Here is a 17,466-nt window from a genome sequence, read left to right as displayed (position 1 = left end):
CCTGACCTGGATCTGCCTTCCCACCACACAAACCAGCAGCTTCTCGTCCTGTGCCCAGGGAGACAGGACAGAGAACAGAATCCTGGGATGGTTTGGGTTGGAAAAAGCTCAGATCCCACCCAGTGCCACCCCTGCCATGGCAGGGACACCTCCCACTGTCCCAGGTGCTCCAAGCCCTGTCCAGCCTGGCCTGGGACACCTCCAGGGATGACTCCACAACCTCTCTGCTTCTTTCATACACTTTATTCTCTGTCTCCTTTCCCTCAGCTAATTAATTTAATTCACTTTTTAAATTGTCTCTCAGCTAATCCAACTCAGCTCCTTCAGCTTTCCCCACCCTGTGCCAAGGCTTGAGCCTCTCCTGTGCCCACAGCCACCTCCAGAGCAAAGGGACACCCAGGCACTGCCACTTCCCTGGCTCTGAGCAGTGGAAAAGCTCATCCACAGCTTCCAAAAGTTACTGAGAGCTTGCTGGAAAACCACAATATACCAACCAAATTAAAGCTGTAAACACTTAGGATGGAAAAACACCCTTTTTTTTTTTTTTTTTTTTTTTTTTTTTCCTGGGACCTGGGGATTCACTTCCCCAGCCCAGTTGGGAAACATCCCTGGCAAAATCCATCAAAATGAGATCCAGGATTAGTCTGGTGCACCATTAATTTCAGAACATCATTAACTTAAAAGTGTGGGGGTAAGAAACCTATTTGACAGCTGGTTTTGGTCCCTGCCAAGCCTTCAGCACTGCACAGCCATGGTGGGGGGAGGAAATCAGCTGGAATGGGAGCAAATGAAACCAGTCTGGTTTCTGGATTCACTTTCTTGTGGTCACAGAGCTCTAAAAGCTGGGATTCTGTGCTCTGTAATTACAACATCCACACTGAAGTGGGAGGAACACGGCTAACATTAAAAATAAAGGGTGAGGAGGAGGAGGAGGTTTTGCTCCTCGTGCTGGGAAAGGTGCCTGGAGCCAAGCTGGGGGTGAGGAATGGGATGTGCATCCACCTGGCTCTTCCCAAAACATCACACTGTGCTCCCCTGGCAAGGCCTGGTCAGGAGAGCAAATGGGAATTATGCAGCTGAGCCCCAGCACCCACCAACTCTGCCCACGCTCCTTCCCAAAGTCCAAAATGATCCCAAAGCCTGGCTCGGGTGACTGCCCAGTTTGTCAGACTCCAGTGGGGCTTGCTCTGGTCAAATCCTGCCAGTGCTGAGGTGGCAGCTTTGGGAACCCCACTGGGAGCTGCTCCTCGGGCTGGACACTGAGTCCAGGGAAAGGGAAATGGGAACAGAGCCCAGGCTGGGATGAGCCCCAGCTGCAGGTGCACAGCTGGACACCTCTGGCAGCACATTTCTCTCTCTCTCAGGATTTTTCATAGAGGAGCACAGAGAGAAAGAAAGAAAGAAAACAATTTCTGTTTCTGCTCCTTGTTTTTCCTATGTGGAATGTGGTTGGAGAATTGTTTCCCTGGGGTGATTGCTTGGTTGGATTCTGGTGAGGATTGTTTGGGGCTGGTGGCCAATCCAATCCAATCCAATCCAATCCAATCCAATCCAATCCAATCCAATTCAACCCAACCCAACCCAATCCAATCCAACCCAACCCACCTGTGGCTGCAGTCTCAGAGAGGGACACGAGTTGTGAGTTAGATATGGCAGTTAGAAATATAGGTTTGTAGTTCTAGTATCTTCCTTTATATAATATATTAATGTATTATGGCATAGTTCTAATAAAGAAATCATTCAGCCTTCTGAACTGGAGTCAGACATCAGCATTCCCTCCCATTGGGTTCGCCTGCGTTTTACAACAGACACCGATGGAAAACCTCGGGATCAGCTTCAGCCTGGACACACCCAGGACCCAGAACCAGTGGGAATCACCTCCTGAGCACTGCTGGGATCCTGCTGCTACCAGCAGAAAGGTTCTGCAGGTAAAACCCCAGGAGAACAGGATATCAGGAACTGCTTGATTAAAAAAGGAATCCCTTAATTGCATTAACGAATCTCTGTGGGGTTGGCCCCTGCTGCCCAGCACTTTGCCCAGTGCCTCCCCCAGGACCAGCAGCCTCCCACATTCCAGCTCTGCAGCACTAACCCAGCCATGGATCTGCTCCTCCTGCCCAGCCACTCCAGATCCCAGCTGAGCAGATCCCACTGGGACCTCTCAACCCCAACCCGGGGCAAGGAGGGGAAACCTTCCCCACGCTGGGAGGGGGGGAAAAAAACACTCAGTGCTCCATTTCTGCCATCAGCCACGATTCAGTTTCCATCCCTCACCCCAGATATGGTTCTCATTAGCTTCATTAGCTCCCAGTTGTGCTGCAAGGCAGCGGTGTCACATGGAATTAATCTCTGTTTTCATTAATGTGTCATCCCCAGTGCTCAGGGCTGCTCGCAGCATTCTTTGAAACCGATCCATTCCCTCTCTTCTGGGCGGGGAGGAAGTGCCAAAAAGCAGCTTCCTGGGCAGGAAGGATGACCCCCTGAGATCCTGCAACTCTGGCTTGATGTTTGCAGAGATCATCTTTTCTTGCTGGGGACAGAGGGAGGGCAGCTCGGAGCAAAAGGGATGCGAGGCTGAGATAACAAAGAAATTCCTGAGCTTCCCTGCCAAGGCCAGATTAAGGAATAAGATATTCTGGCTTTTCTAGGTGTTGTTTCTGGGGTATTTTGGAGAGCTGGGAAAATAAAGCCAGGTTGCAAAAAGGGTTCTGTTTACAAGGCAGTAAAAACCTCCAGTTTAGCAAAGGCACCAAGGTGATATTGGTTAATGAGGTTTATCTAAAGATATTTCTTTTTAATACGCAAAACTGGACACTGCACTCAGGCACAACAGGAATTTCTGCTTCCATTTCCATCCTGAACGGAAAGCTGGTCTCAGTTAAGAATTACAGCCCCTCAGTACAAGCCTGTATCACTCCCAGAAATGATAAAGCAGGATGGAGACTGATGGGAAGCCCCTGCCAAGGTCACCCTGTCAAGCACAGCTGCCACATCCATTCCTGCCTGGGCAGCAATCCCTGAGAACTTCCCACGTGTCCTGATAAAACCCAGGACACCCAGGCTGCCATTCCTTTCTTCACAGCTCCTGAATTTTCAGGGTCTGCAAAAAAAATAAAAAAACATGGGAAACATCCCATTAAAAAAAAAAAAAATCTTCCTGAATTATCCAAACTGCTTCAAAACCCCTGAGCCACTGACTCCTGCTGCCTTGGGCTGCTGGGAGATGCTCCAAGGGGGATTTTTCCATCTGCTGCTCAGGACAGGGCTCCTCCAGGCCAGAGGAAAGCCCAGGATGGGCAGAGGGAGGGAGCTGGGATAGTTGGGATTACTCAGCCTGGAAAAGCCTCAGGGTGACCTAAGTGTGACCTGCCAGGACCTGAAGGGAGCCTGCAGGAAAGAGGGAGAGAGAAGATTGACAAGGAAAGGGAGGGATGCCTTCAAAGTGGCAGAGGGCAGGGCTGGGTGGGAGAGTGGGAAGGAATGTGAGGATGGTGAGGTCCTGGTGGTCCCTGGAGTGTCCCAGGCCAGGCTGGACAGGGCTTGGAGCAGCCTGGGGTTGTGGAAGGCATCCCTGCCCATGGCAGGGGTGGGATGGGATCATCCTTAAATTCCTTTCCAAGCCAAACCACTCCAGGATGATCCCATCCACACTCTTGTGCCCTCAGCATCAAAGGGTCACAACCAAAAGTGCTCAAAAATGGGAATGTTTTGCCAAATCCAGCCCTGATTCACACCCTGGCTGCTTTCCACACTGGAGTAAGAAACTCAAAGAGCTGTCTCCAACCTTTCCTGGGCTGGATCACTCTGGACAAAGCACCTGAAGTCTCAGAACCCAAAGGTGGAGAAAATAAGAGGAAAAAGCACTGGAAGAGGTTCATTTAATGGCCACTCACATGCTCCTGGAGAGGGAAAACACTCCCTGAGCCCCAGCAGGCACTGGAGCTCAGCCTGACCCAGCCCTCAGCTCACCCTGATTAAACCCTGCATGGCTCAAGTGCTTTTTCATGAGAATAAACCCCACAAAGCCTCCACCACACTCCAGCCCTTCCTCTTTCTCTGCTGCAGATGAACTCCTGAGGACACTCATTTCACTGCAATTAAAGCACCTGCCTCAGAGCCAAGCCTTCCTGACCTGCTGCACACTTGGCCTTCCAAAATGCCCTTTAATGTGAAGCTTCCAAACTGTTCTGTTCCAGCAGCTCAAGAAGAAAAACCACCAGGAACTCAGGGGCAGAAACTGAGGCATCTCCTCCCCTCTGGGCCATTTTTGGGGCTTCAAAGGGCACATTTCATATTCCTTGCAGGATAAAAAGGTGCTGCCTGGTCCTTTTGTGGGCCCCCAAATCCCTGCCTGGTCCTTTTGGGCCCCCCCCCAAAATCCCTGCTGGCAGCAGCTGCCCCACCCTTTTCCCCAAGGGAAGAGCACACTAAAAAGAACCTCGTGCTATAACATTTTATTTATTGCCTTGTTTAACTTATTCCCTCGAGCTCCTGTAACTCAACCAGAAAGAAAATAAAGGATTTGAAAATCCCACAATCCCAGCTTATTTTTTTTTTAATCTGTGCTGTCTGACAATGGGCAATGAGCTTTGGGAACACAAGAACCCAAGGGAAGGAAGGGTTTTCAGATGCCAGTTGGAAATGCTGGAAGGGAGGAAACAACAGGAGAAGAAACAGGAGATCAGTGGCAGAGTAGCTGAAAAGTTTGTTTCTATAAGAAAATGTAATAGCTCTCTGGAGACACCTTACTGGGGGATAAAAGTGAATTTATCTCAGAATTACTCAGTCATTTTAGAAGTGCATTAGTGACTCTGGTGCAGAAACTGATTTAATTCCTGCTGGAAGCCTCTCCCACAGAGCTTGTCCTGCTCATCCCCACAAACACCAACCCCACAAATGGAGGCTTCTGGGGTCACCTGCAATGAGGATTTTGGTTAAACCAACCAAGCTTCTCCCATCTTCTTGTTTAAATGGATGAAAACCCACGCTAGGAATATCCAGGAGGGAGGAAGTGGGGAAAAAGGCAAAGCCACTTGTATGGGACCAGTGGAGCTGCTCTCTGGACAAGCTGGATTTGCAAAATGGATGCCAGGCTACAAGGAATTCTCACAAAAATCTTTTTTTAAAGATCTTGAAACCACTTCTACTCGATCCAAACTGACTACTGTCATTTTACTACTGCAGAAATGACAGGAATAATCAAGGTTAAAATGAACATAATGATTCAGCACTTCACCCAACAGGTCAGATATTAAATATTCCTCTGTCCTGGCAGATTTTGAACTTCTTTACAGTCTCCTACTTCAAAAGGAAAAAGTTCAAAGTGGCAGATGGGGAAAAAAGAAAAAAAAAAAAAAAAAAAACCACCAGTATTTGAAGGCAGACACACTGAGCTTCTGATGGAAGTGTGACACCATCACATGGGTGGCCTTGACCCCAAACACACCCAGGTTTACTTTGCACAGAGCCACAGCTGCTTTGGGAAACACTGTGCCCAGAATGACAAAAACTGCCACATTTCAAGGTGGAAAGCACTGGCAATCTCAACCCCACACTTCCCAGGCACCAAAATAAATAAATTTCTCTGCCAGGTCACTTCACTTCGAGAACCACCACAGTGCATCTTTGTGGCAGCACATTCTTCTCTCTCTCAGGATTTTTCATAGAGGAGCACAGAGAGAAGAAAGAGAAAGCAATTTCTATTTCTGCTCCTTGTTTTTCCCATGTGGAATGTGTTTGGAGAATTGTTTCCCTGGGGTGATTGCTTGGTTGGATTCTGGTGAGGATTGTTTGAGCCTGGTGGCCAATCCAATCCAATCCAATCCAACCCAATCCAATCCAATCCAACCCAATCCAATCCAATCCAACCCAACCCAATCCAATCCAACCCAACCCACTGTGGCTGGACTCAGAGAGGGTCAGGAGTTGTGAGTTAGATATGGGAGTTAGAAAAGTAGGTTTGTGGTTTTAGTATCTCCTTTAAATAGTAAATTAATGGATTATGGCATAGTTATAATAAAGAAATCATTCAGCCTTCTGTCTGAGCTGACATCAGCATTCCTTCCCCCTGGGTTCACCTGCCTTTACAACACATCTTATTTCAGGCTGCTGAGTCAAGGACAATGAACAGCCAAAGCCAAGGGACACAAGCTGGGCCTGCTTCTTGGGATTTTAGGCTGCCCAAATACTCTTATCCTGCAAGCAGCTCAGAGGAGCAGTTTTTTGAGGGGTTTAAGGCCCTCCAAGCCCTCAGCTGTGCTGTCCCCTGGCCTGTGGATATTCCCCAGCTGCCAGGTGGGGCCAGGGCAGGCAGGGAACTCGTCCTGCCCTTCAAAGGCCACCCTTTGCTCTTCTAAAGCTTCCCCTGGCTGAGCCCAAGCCAGCTGGGCAGCAGTTGAAAGAGCTGCTCCTTCAGCAGCCCAAAACAAATAGGGACATTTAAAATTAAAATAGACAAAAAGGCGATAAAAGGAATAAATTGTCCCTCACTGGCCTAAAGAAGAGAGCTCTACTCCTGCTGATCCTGCTGGACCTTCCCTGGAGTGGCTTCCCAGGGAGGCTCAGCAGAGGATTTTGGTGGATGGGGAGAGCCCAGGGGGTGGCTCACAGGAGTCCAGGCTGGCCAGTGGATAGGGACAGCAAAATTGTACAAAAAAAATGAAAATAATGTTTTTGTTTTGAGCCACAGAAGGATTTTTTTTTTTTTATTTGGGCCACAGGAAGAATTTCCTGCTCATTTCAGAGACCTCTCTGCTGGGCTGCCTCACCACTGCAGCCAGGAATGCCTGGCATTGTCCTCCCCACTTCAGGAGAGCTGTGCTCTCCTGCAGGTGGCTCTGGAGAAGCAACAGAACCCACCAAAACCTCTCAGCCTGCCCCAAACTGGGAGCAAGACAATCACTGCACCACCTACAAACCAGTGTGAGAAGGGAGGTTCAAAGCCAGCCTTGGTTTTAAGGCCAGGCTTGGTTTTAAGGGCAGCACTGCAGATTTTGGGCACTGTGAGCTGCTCCCTTTCCAGCAGCACAGCTCCTGAAGGACAGTGAGGATTGAGGGAGCTCTGCTTTGCTGGGAGCAGCCAGCATCCCTCTGTCCAGGGAGTTCCATGTCTCACTGCAGGCACCACAGGAATAATCTGGGTTTGGCCCATCCCAGATGAAAATGAGCCCACAGCTGGATGAGCTGGGCTGCTTGGAGTCTTCTCCCTCAGCCCTTCCCAAGAACCACCTCATTTCCTGTTTAATACTGAAATTAAGAGGAAAATCAGCTGAGGGAACACCTCTAATCCCCCCTTTTCTCTTATCCCTTCCCCCTTGGTGTGCTTCTGTTGCACACCAGGCTAAATTTCACCCCCTAAATCTCAAGGAGCAAAGGAGGGGGAAAATAAAAAATAATCCAGCCTTATCTCAACTATCAGGAGTCAATTCCTTCAAACCACAACAGGCTCCAGGTGCATTCCTGCCAGGATCATTGTCCTGGAGCTGGGAGAGGACCCCAACCCTCATCCCTGAGCTTCCTCCTGCTCAGAACTGGGCTTTGGACAAGGGCTGGTGAGGAGAGGGAAAGGCTCCTCTCTGTACCCCCCATCTTTGCCTCTTCCTTAAGAAAGGTGCCAAAACAGCCACTCAGAGCTCAGCAGGCACAGCTGGAATTGTTTTGGGAAGACCTCAGGAGTTCTGCAGGACTGGCCAGAGGAGCCAGCACCCCCCGTGCCAGGAGGAGTGGGAGCAGAGGAAAGGCACAGCACCCACTGCTCCAAGACATGGAAAAAAAAAATCATATTCCAGGTGTTAAAAATTGGAATATAAAAATTAAAACTACATAAATATTTTATAAAAAAATAAAACTACAAGAGCTCTACAGCACCAGCACAGGGAGCACTCCAGAGAGCTGTGGGCACTAATGAAGAGAGCCTGTCTTAATTATCCCACTGCTCCAGGAATTAACAGCTCAAAGCTCCAGCCTTGGAGTCACCAGAGCTCAGCTACAAAACCTTGGCAGCTTCAGGGGGAGGGTTGTTGGGATTTTTTTCTTTCTCCCCTCTAAACAGAAACACAAAGAGGAAGAAGCCAAGGATCACAGCCAGGTTTTGCTCCTGTATCCCTGGAAGCCAGAGCAGAAGGATGCTTTAATTCCTGTCCTTTCACATTAAAACATCTAGAAAATAGACAAGAAATCCCAGAATAATTTGGAAACAGGCAGTGAAAAACCATCCACTGAGTTATTTGTCCAACTCTGGGCTTGGTCTCACAGCTTTAAGCTGGTGCTGAGTTAAGAGCTCAGAGAATGGAGCTTTTCAGAGGCTGTTCTTCACCCACTTACATTCCAGCTGGAGTAGGATGGCAGTGAATGGGGCAGCACATGCAAACCCTTAAAATCAAATCCACTCAGCCCATCTGTGGAAAAGGGGTCCTGCTGTAAAGCCAGAAAATTTGGGCAGAATCTCCCTGGGCACCTCTTGATGGCAGAAGCTTTTCCCTCCACGTGAGCTCAGCTGCAAGCAGAGAGGCACCTCAGGAGGTGACCTGATGGAATTTGGGGTTTTCAGGGCACATCCTCTTTCAAACAATGTATTTGGGGCCTTAGCAAGAGCAAGGACAACCAAACCCCTTGATCTGGGCACCACAGCCCTCCCCTGCAGCAGGGTGACTGACAGGAGTCAGGGTTTCTCCTTTTCCCCCCACCAACTTTCTGTGCTTAGCCTGAAGCACAGAACTGCAGCTCTCCCCTGGGCAGAGCTGAAAACTGAGAAACCACCCTAAAAGCAATTACTGAGGGAATTCCCCTGCAACAGCCATGAGGGGAAGCACTGCAGAGCTGGGATAACGCAGTGTGGAGTGCCATGGAATCGTGGAATGCCATGGAATCATGGAATGGAGCCACAGGGATCATCAAACCCCACCCTGCACCAACAAACAGAGGAGAACTCAGGGCGGATTTCCCAGGTAAGACAGAGCAGGGACATCCCATAAATCATTTGTGCCCATAAATCATCCCTGCCAGGTGCTGTCCTTATCTCACATTCCTACATGGACAATCTGGTGAGGAGCAATCACAAATTGGACTGGAAACCCAAACGGCACCAGGAAAACCAAGGTGTAGCACAAAACAGCACGAGGGGAAAGCGGAGCAGAGGGACTGAGAACCCACCAGATCTGTCCAACGTTGACCAAGGAGAGGTAGAGGAGCCACAGCAGGGACATGAGGACCATGTTGGCACAGCCAGTCAGCAGCACAAAGGCTGCCACTGCCAGGCCAGCCAGGGCCAGGCAATCCAAGGTGCTGTCCATGGCAGACCAGTCCAGGAACCAGATGAGCGTGGGTGCATAGCTCAGGGCATCCAGGCCGACCTTCCCCTTGAAGTATTTCTTGATGTCCTGCAGGTAGAGCTGGCAGGGGAGCAGCCCCTTCTCTCCTATCAGCTGCTTGTTCTGCTGAAAGGCCACCAGGAAGGCCACGACTGCAGGGGAACAAGGAGAAGGGAAAAACTCTGTGAGGAATCACCCAGCATGAGGGAGCTGGTTTGAATGCAGAGCCATTCTTGGAAGGAATTTATTCCCAAGTCCTTATCTCCATGAAATCCAGCACGGCCATTACAGTGCCCAACAAAAGGTTCCCTGGCTTGCACCTGGAGGATCTTTAAGGTCCCTTCCAAGGTGAACCATTCCAGGATTCTGTGGTTGCTGTGAACCACAATGCAGCAGGGAAAGGAATTCTATCAACCCTGTCTTGGCTTTGGAGGAGAACAGGTCCCCACCTTCACACAACATTACCTGGGCATCTATCAAGGACCAGAATCTTTTCCTTGTATTGAAAACACTTCATAGATCAAAATATTGTTAATTAGACAGCTTAAACTCATCCACACCATTAATGAGGTGTTCATAGACTCCCAGGGTGGTTTGGGCTGGAAGGGACCTTACAGATCCTCTCATCCCACCCCTGCCATGGGCAGGGACACCTCCCACCGCCCCAGGTGCTCCAAGCCCTGTCCAGCCTGGCCTTGGGCACTGCCAGGGATCCAGGGGCAGCCACAGCTGCTCTGGGAATCTGTGCCAGGGCCTTACACCCTCACAGGGAACAATTCCCAACATCCCATCCATCCCTGCCCTCTGTGAATGTGAAGCCATTCCCTGTGTCCTGTCCCTCCATCCCTTGTCCCCAGTCCCTCTCCAGCTCTCCTGGAGCCCCTTCAGGCCCTGGAAGGGGCTCTGAGCTCTCCCTGAAGACTTCTCCTCTCCAGGTGAGCAATTCCAGCTCTCCCAGCCTGGCTCCAGCTCTGGAATTGCTCCAATTCCTCCCCGTGCTGAGGAGCCCAGAGCTGCTCAAAGCACTCTCAATCCTCTGAGCTCACGGTTCACCACAACTGCCCAGAACAGCAGCTCTGACCCTCTGCATCCTCTCACATCCTGGAAGGTTGGATATCCAAAATCTTACCATTTTCCCACCCCTTAAATTCCCACTTTTCCATGTCCTTACAGCTGTCCCATTTACAGTGTTTCTGCTCCAGCCCTGGACACTCTTAGACCAGTCAGCTGCTTTTTTTAACAGCACATCAGCAATTTAATTACAGCTCATAGACCTAGCATTTGATGTCCTACAGAGAAAGTTGGGCAGTTTTTAGGCATTATCTCATATTTTAGGCATCTCCTGCAGTTACCAATTTGCAGTTTGTAACTCCAGTAATCTCCATGTCTCAGGGAAAAAAAAAAAAAAATGAGGAAGGCCAACATTTCCTGATTAGGCTGCATCCACTAATTTACCCATCCTTCAAACATTACCCAAACACCAGCCACGTCATGGGCAGCAGCACCAGAGCTCCTGGAAAAAGCCAATTTGTTCCCCTCCCCAATCTTGCTTGGTTAATGATCAAATCTGTTTCCTTCCTTATCTCAATGCTGGCATTCTGCAAACAACAACCCTGGTGTTCATCTGGTGTCTCTCTCTGGGAGCACTGGGGGGAGAGGCTGTGTGAAATCAGAGCCCAAATTCCCATTTCTTTGAAGTCTGAAGCAGCAACCCAAAGTCTGCAGCCCCAGGGAATCCGACTGAAAGTCCCATTCCCCAGACAAAGGTCTCCAGTGGGTTCCACTTAATCCACTTAACGCTCCCCCAGCTCTCTGCACACAGCCATGGGTTTTATTCTCATTTAAAAACCACTAAAAGTCATCAGCAGCACACAGCAGAGGTCAGTGGGAGGGTTCCCTTTGATTCCAGCAGATCCTGGACCCCAGCGATGGCACAATAAAGTTGGGAGTTAATGGGTTGTGTCTCTTCCCATCCATCTTTTCTACACAGTGAGTGATTTTACAAATAAAAGACATTTTTCTTCAGTTATTTTACTCAATTATGGACAGGGAGAGACATGAGAAAAGCTGATTCAAACACTACAGGATCAGCTCTGGGACATAAATTAAGTGTTTTCTATTTTATCCATATTTTTCTACCAACGCTCAGCTCAGCACAACTGTGTAATCATAAAGTCTGACATGAAACCAGCAGAAATAAAATTCTTCTGAGCTTCAGACAGCTTAATATCTTCATTTTTGGCTCTTAAAAAGCCAACTGAAAGCCAGTTCTGCCTTAAAACTCCATGGCTTGATTTCCCGTGATTAGCACTGCAATTTGCTGCACAGTTATGCAAAAGTGCTAATCAAATTCACCTCTAAATGCTCCAGAATTGCTGCCCCAACCCATAAATGCTGAGCAGGTTTTTGCCTAAAAAAGTCCAAATTAGACCCCTGCGCCGTGCACAAGACAAACAAGGAAAGGGTAAATTAGGAAAAACAAACGCCAGCAATTCCAGCAAAGTGCTGGAAAAAATCCTGCAGGCAGCAAAACATGGGTTGGAGTTGCAAAACATGGGTTGAAATTCACATTTTGGATGGCCCAGCTCAGACTCCAAAGGGGGTTTTCCCATTTCCCACTGCTGGGATTTCCCACAGCACCATCCACGATGAAAACCCAGCAGCACCAGCCCTGATTTTGGGAGGATTCACCCCCCCCAAAAGCAAAGCCCACCGTCCCAGCCGTGTTTGATCCATCACCTGCCAGGTGATGCTCACATTCCCAGAGCTCCAGCCCGGATCCAGCTCCCTCTCCTGGACACTCCCCATGCTCATGGATCACTCCAGGCTCCCTCTCCAGCACCTTTGGGATGGGCTCATCCCCCATTTTCGGCTCCCACCTCCACCCTCCCTGCTCCATCTCCTGAGGTTTCCCCCTCAGGCAGCAGTTCCTGTGCTGCTGGACACGGGGAAGAGCTGAAACTAAAGACAGAGACTGCAGAGGATTTCAGCAGCACAGGAGATGCCCAGATGCAGGAGGGAAAAAGGGAAGTTATTTATCAGCTTGTCACTGCTTCCTCTCCCTGAAGCCCAGAGAAACTGGAGCCTTAAATTCAGTGTAACAGACCCTGCTGCCTTCTCCATCCCTCTGACCGTGGCTTGGTCAGGGGGTAAAAAAGTCCCTTTTCCCCCAAAGGGTGCTCCTTCCTCAACCCTTATTCTGGAACCTCTCTTCCTTGTGTTTGCAGATTTCTCACTCTGCATCCTCCAGCTCAAACAACTTTGCTTCCACCTTGGGCGCTGACTGGCACCATCACCACCCTGCAGGGCTTGGGGCACACTGACCCCCTTCTCCTTGCTCCTGGAGCTTTTCCCTGGCATCCTGCAACCCCTCCAGCCCTGGCACAACCCCCACCACGCTTCCACCACCCCTGGGCTCACTGCCTGTGCTTCCCACAGACAACTCCAGGATTTGGGAGTGCCCAGCCCCGTGTTCCACCGGGCTGTGCAGGTGGCAGGAACGGAGCAGCTCCAGGTCTGCCTCCCACTGCAGAGCCTCTGACAGCTCACATGGGAGCTGCCAGCTGAGCTTTACATAATACATGCAAATTACCAGGGCTGCTAATAGACCTTCCCTACTTATCCTCACCTCGGAAGGTGCTTCACTGTACTTTTCCATTAACTCCCCCCCCTCCCAGCCTCCCCTCTCCCCCCAAACCCAGTGTGTTCCTCGTTCAGCCCCACAGGGTACCAATAACCACCACCCAAGCGTCCCCATCCAAAGGGATTCGCTCCATCCAGACTTCCCTGGCACCTCAGCTCTCTTCCCTCAGTCCAGGCTCAGCCTGTCATGGTGGGAGAATGAGAGGATCCCATTCTTCATGCTCAGGAAAGATTTAAAGATGTGAAATCCAAAACTTTCCGGTCATATGGCTTTTTCTGTCTTCCCCCTTCTTGTTAAAAGAGGTCTTAACTTTTCCTTAATGCCCAAACCACAAGAAGAACTGAACCAAGGGCACAGAGCTTTGCCTGGAAACCAAACTACGTTTTGCACACACACACACAAAAACTCTGCCTGGAGCAGTTTATCAAGTGCCCCTTTGACCCAAGGAGGCATTTGAACAGGCCCTGAGCTGGGTGCTGCAAGCTGAGGTTGTACTGCTGGGAAGAAGAAAGAGCAGAATATTCCTGGTATTTTATTACCAGAGAAATGAATCAAATAAATTTGCAATTGACGAATTCCCCTGCAAAGTTTTGCAACACAGAAGCAACAACACCAGAGCACTGAGCAAAAGGGTGAAGCCAAGCGCCCACAAAAAACACACAACAAAGTGCTGTGGTTTTTTTTACACCTTTTTTGTTTTCTTGCCTTTCACGGCCAAGCTGAAGATTTTGGGGTGGTTTGAAGTGCTTTATCTCCTTGCTGCCTCCTTGTTTGAAAGGGTGTGGAAATAGAAAAAGCTTCCCTTTGGGTCTCAGGCTGTTCAAAACCACCCCAGCCTGCAGCTGGAGGATGCCCTGGGAAGATCCCTCTGCTCCAGGGGGGCTTTGGGCAAGGAGAAGACACAGAGAGACATTCCCTTCTCTCTGCTTTATTATTTTTTTTCCCTTTCCAGGGGGATGCAGCTGCTCAGAGGACCCAGAGCTGATGCACTGCTGGTGCTGCACAGCCCAGCCAAGGAGCACTGAGCTGGAACAAAACCTCTCAGGGCAGCAAAAGCGCCTGAAGATGTTCTCTAATCCTGACCAGGCAGGCTGAAAGCTACTGGGAGCCTTTGAATAAAACTGAGAGAAGGGAAAGCAGGGGAGATGGCAGAGAAAGAGAGGAGGAAGGACACCGGGGAGAGCCAGGAGCCTACAGGAAGCCAAACCCCCCGAGAGGGCTTTGGATTTCAGATTTAGGAAGAAGGAGCCTGAACCTCCCGTAGCTCTGGCGCTGGGGAAAGAAAATACTATTAAACAATACATAAGGAGAAGGAAGATAAACTGGATTTAAATAATAGCTTTTATTTCAAAGCTCTCCACAGAGCCTGGCTGAGATTGGGGAGGGTGGTATCTAATTACTGAAATTTCTACAGCTGGAATCTGATGATGGTAATCACCCAAAAAGAGGACTTAAAAATTATTTAGAAGGAGGGTGAAGGGAGCAAATAATGCACATTTGTTGTCGAGAGCTTTAGGACCAGCTATTTACCTGTAAGAGCACTTCCAACAAGACCTCAAAGTATTTCTGGATTGCCAAAACACCAATCCCTGTCACAGGGAACACACACAGGGCATGACCAGGATGGAAAAGCTGCAAATCTCCAAGTGACATCTGGCCAAACCTCTGCCCTGCTCAGGTGAGACCCCACCTGCAGAGCTGCCTCCAGCTCCAGGGTTCCACCACAGGGACGACCTGGAGCTGCTGGAGAGAGTCCAGAGGATGAGCAGAGGGATGGAGCAGCTCTGCTGGGAGAGCTGGGATTGTTCACCTGGAGAGAAGCAGCTCAGGGGTGACCTCAGTGTGGCCTTGCAGGACCTGAAGGAGCCACCAGGAAGCACAGAGACACCATTTCCAAGGGACAGAGGGACAGGACAGTGCTGTAAGGACCACAGCTCACAGAGCCCTTCCAGCTGGATCCGCTTTCCCTGCCAGCAGCAGGTGGGGTTGGTCTCTGACCTCTCCAAACCCTCAGATCTTCTCCCACCTCCCATCTCCAACCTGCCTCTCACACAGCAGCTGCTTTGCCAGGGACTTCCCAGGCTCGGGCTGCTTCTGGAAAACCCCTTCAAAAGACACAAAAAAAGAAGGGAAGAGTAAAAGTAAAGGGGGAGGGGAGGGCACACAGAAGGACACTCCACACCTGCCTTGCTCTGCCTGTCCTCCTTCCACACAGGAAGATCCTCAGGGAAAACATCTCCCGTACCTGCAGCAGGCAATGAACACCCCCTTGGGAATGGGGTGGGGGCAGGAAGGAGGTGACAAACCCTCAGAGCACACTTTGGGGTCACTGCACATCCCAAATCGTATTTCTCTCCACCCCATCCTCAAGGTTCTTCACTCTCCCACCCAGGAGGGGAACAATCCCTCAGCTCCCAGAGCTGAGCTCCGATCACATTCCCTGACACCTTAACACAAACCCACCCCCCCCAAAAAAAAGGAAAGGGAAAGGAAAGGGTTACACATAAAAGGGTGAAATGAAAGAAGGGGGGAAAACATCCCACGGCTGAGGAATGTCAAACTGTCACAACGGCATCAACCGTCTCCTCAGCGAGTCTGAGCCTCGGCGCGCGCGGAATCGCCGCGTCTGGGAGAAAAATCAGCTGTCACAGTAAATGCTTCCATCTCCACAAAAAAACCTGGAAGAGCAGCTTGGCACAGAGGCACAGAATTGTTTTCTGCTGTTTCTAAAGCCAGGCATGCCGAAGAGATCAAAGGGCAAAGCCTCCTTCCCACTGGAGCATCCAGAGGCAATCTGCCCGCTCACACACAACAAGCACTTTGCACCCCACAAATCCTCGTGGGGCACCTCTCCTGCACTGCCAGCCCCAGCAGTGCTGCCCGTAGGAATCTCACCTGTCTCAAACCCTGCCCAGCTGCCTGGCTTTGGTTCACTTGGCACCCCAAACCAGCAGCAGAACTCCCCAGGGCCTGAGCGCAGCCAGGCGCAAGTTGCACAACAAGCAGGTGAACTTTTCCTCTCCTCCACCTCTCCCCTTAACAAGAGACACAAACATTCTCCTGCCCTGCTCCTTCCAGCTCCAGTAGCCCAAACTCTCCCTCTGCCACCCCACACATCCAAAAGGTTTCCTCCCCCCCCACTTTCAGCCATTCCCACTCCTCTCTCCTGCTTGAAAAAAAAAAAAAAAACACTACAAAGAATTCTCCCTCTTTTTTTTAGCACCCCAAATTTACTCACCAACCTGCAAGCTCAGCCCCTCCCAGCCTCCTTTTCTCCTGCAGCCCAACAGTTTCAATCACTTCCACCTGTAACTCACCTGACCCCCCCCAATCAGATCCTTGTTCCCCACCTCGTTGTCCCAGGTGTCCTACTCACCACAAGCTCCCACACCTCTGATTTCCACCAATTCCCACCCCTCCAGCCAGCCCCTGCTCCCTTCCCACACCCCCTTTGGTGTGGCACATTTATCACCCCAAATCCACCCCCCGGGGAAGCAGCAGCCTCCACCGAAGGCACAGCAGAGAGCACTAATCAGTTTCTCATAAGGAAACTGCAAACTGAGCCACGGGAAACTCAGCAGCCTGGATTTACACACGGGGGAATATCGGAATCGCTTTCATTTTGACTGAAAGAGTCATAACCTCGCATTTCACCGAGAGCTGAAACCAAACTAGAACCAGAGCACGTGTCAAAGCCATACGAAACTACAACTTCTGCATGGTTTTGATGCAAAATAATCTAAGCAGGCTGGCAGGCTACAAATTCTAACGATTCTGTGGACAAATCTGGGGCAAGTTTAGAATTTGTACTGTAGTGTGTTACTTGTCAGTTTTGGTTTCACTGTAAATATTTTTAAGCGGAGCACCAGTGGGCTCTGAGCACAGCTCTCAGTGCCAAAGCAGGAGGCAAAGGAGCACGGCAGAGGCTGGAAACTGCTTTCACTGTGGAATATTTTAAGGTCATGTTGACTCTAGGTCCTGGCTGTTGGTGGTGTTGGCACCCAGGGATGGCATCTGTCCCTGCAGTCCTGCTGCTGCCTAAGACAAAGAGTTCCTCTCTTGCACTGTGAGCGCACAGCTTCAAGGGAAAGGATGAGCAGCTCTGCTGAGAGGTGCCAGCCTCGTGGTGTGAGCAAACTTCTCCTTCCAGCTCCACCAGCTTCCAGCACCACCAGCCCCACCAACCCAATCCACCAGGAACGGGGGAGCGGGAAGGAAGAGAATCGTGGAATATGCAGAGCTGGAGAGGACCCACAATGATCATAAAATCATAGAATATTCCCAAGTGGGAGGGACCGCGCTGATCGCGGAGTCCAGCCGCTGTTCCCGTACGGGACATCCCCAAGGATGTCACCATTGCTTGGGGAGCGGTGTCCAAGGGCTCCTCTGGCTCATTCCTCTGGCTCCTCTCGCTCATCCCCCTGGGGAGCCTGCTCAGTGCCCCACCACCCTCGTGGGGATGGGGGGAAACCTTTCCCCGCTCTCCCCCAGCCCTCCCTGGCACAGCTCCAGCCG

The 17,466-nt window shown here is 50.4% G+C and overlaps 1 protein-coding gene across 4 annotated transcripts in view; it reads right to left on the bottom strand.

Annotated features, from left to right (window-relative positions):
• LMF1 (lipase maturation factor 1) overlaps positions 1–17,466 on the bottom strand; it is a 152,846-nt gene that overhangs the window by 135,144 nt on the left and 236 nt on the right. The window contains exons 1-2 of one of the 4 annotated variants that reach the window (XM_053991561.1): positions 9,629–9,695; positions 9,140–9,460 (exon numbers count right to left, since the gene is read on the bottom strand). In XM_053991561.1, coding sequence (XP_053847536.1) covers positions 9,140–9,460; positions 9,629–9,665 — 358 coding nt within the window. In that variant the 5' untranslated portion in view covers positions 9,666–9,695. Of the gene's footprint in view, positions 1–9,139; positions 9,461–9,628; positions 9,696–17,466 lie in introns of those variants that run through there. The other 3 variants (XM_053991560.1, XM_053991562.1, XM_053991563.1) reach the window with 3 other exon arrangements.

Source organism: Vidua macroura, chromosome 16 (genome assembly GCF_024509145.1).
Source record: "Vidua macroura isolate BioBank_ID:100142 chromosome 16, ASM2450914v1, whole genome shotgun sequence".
NCBI classification, from domain to species: domain Eukaryota; kingdom Metazoa; phylum Chordata; class Aves; order Passeriformes; family Viduidae; genus Vidua; species Vidua macroura.
The sequence above is the reverse complement of the archived record's forward strand: the minus strand, read 5'-3'. Positions and strand labels throughout refer to the sequence as shown.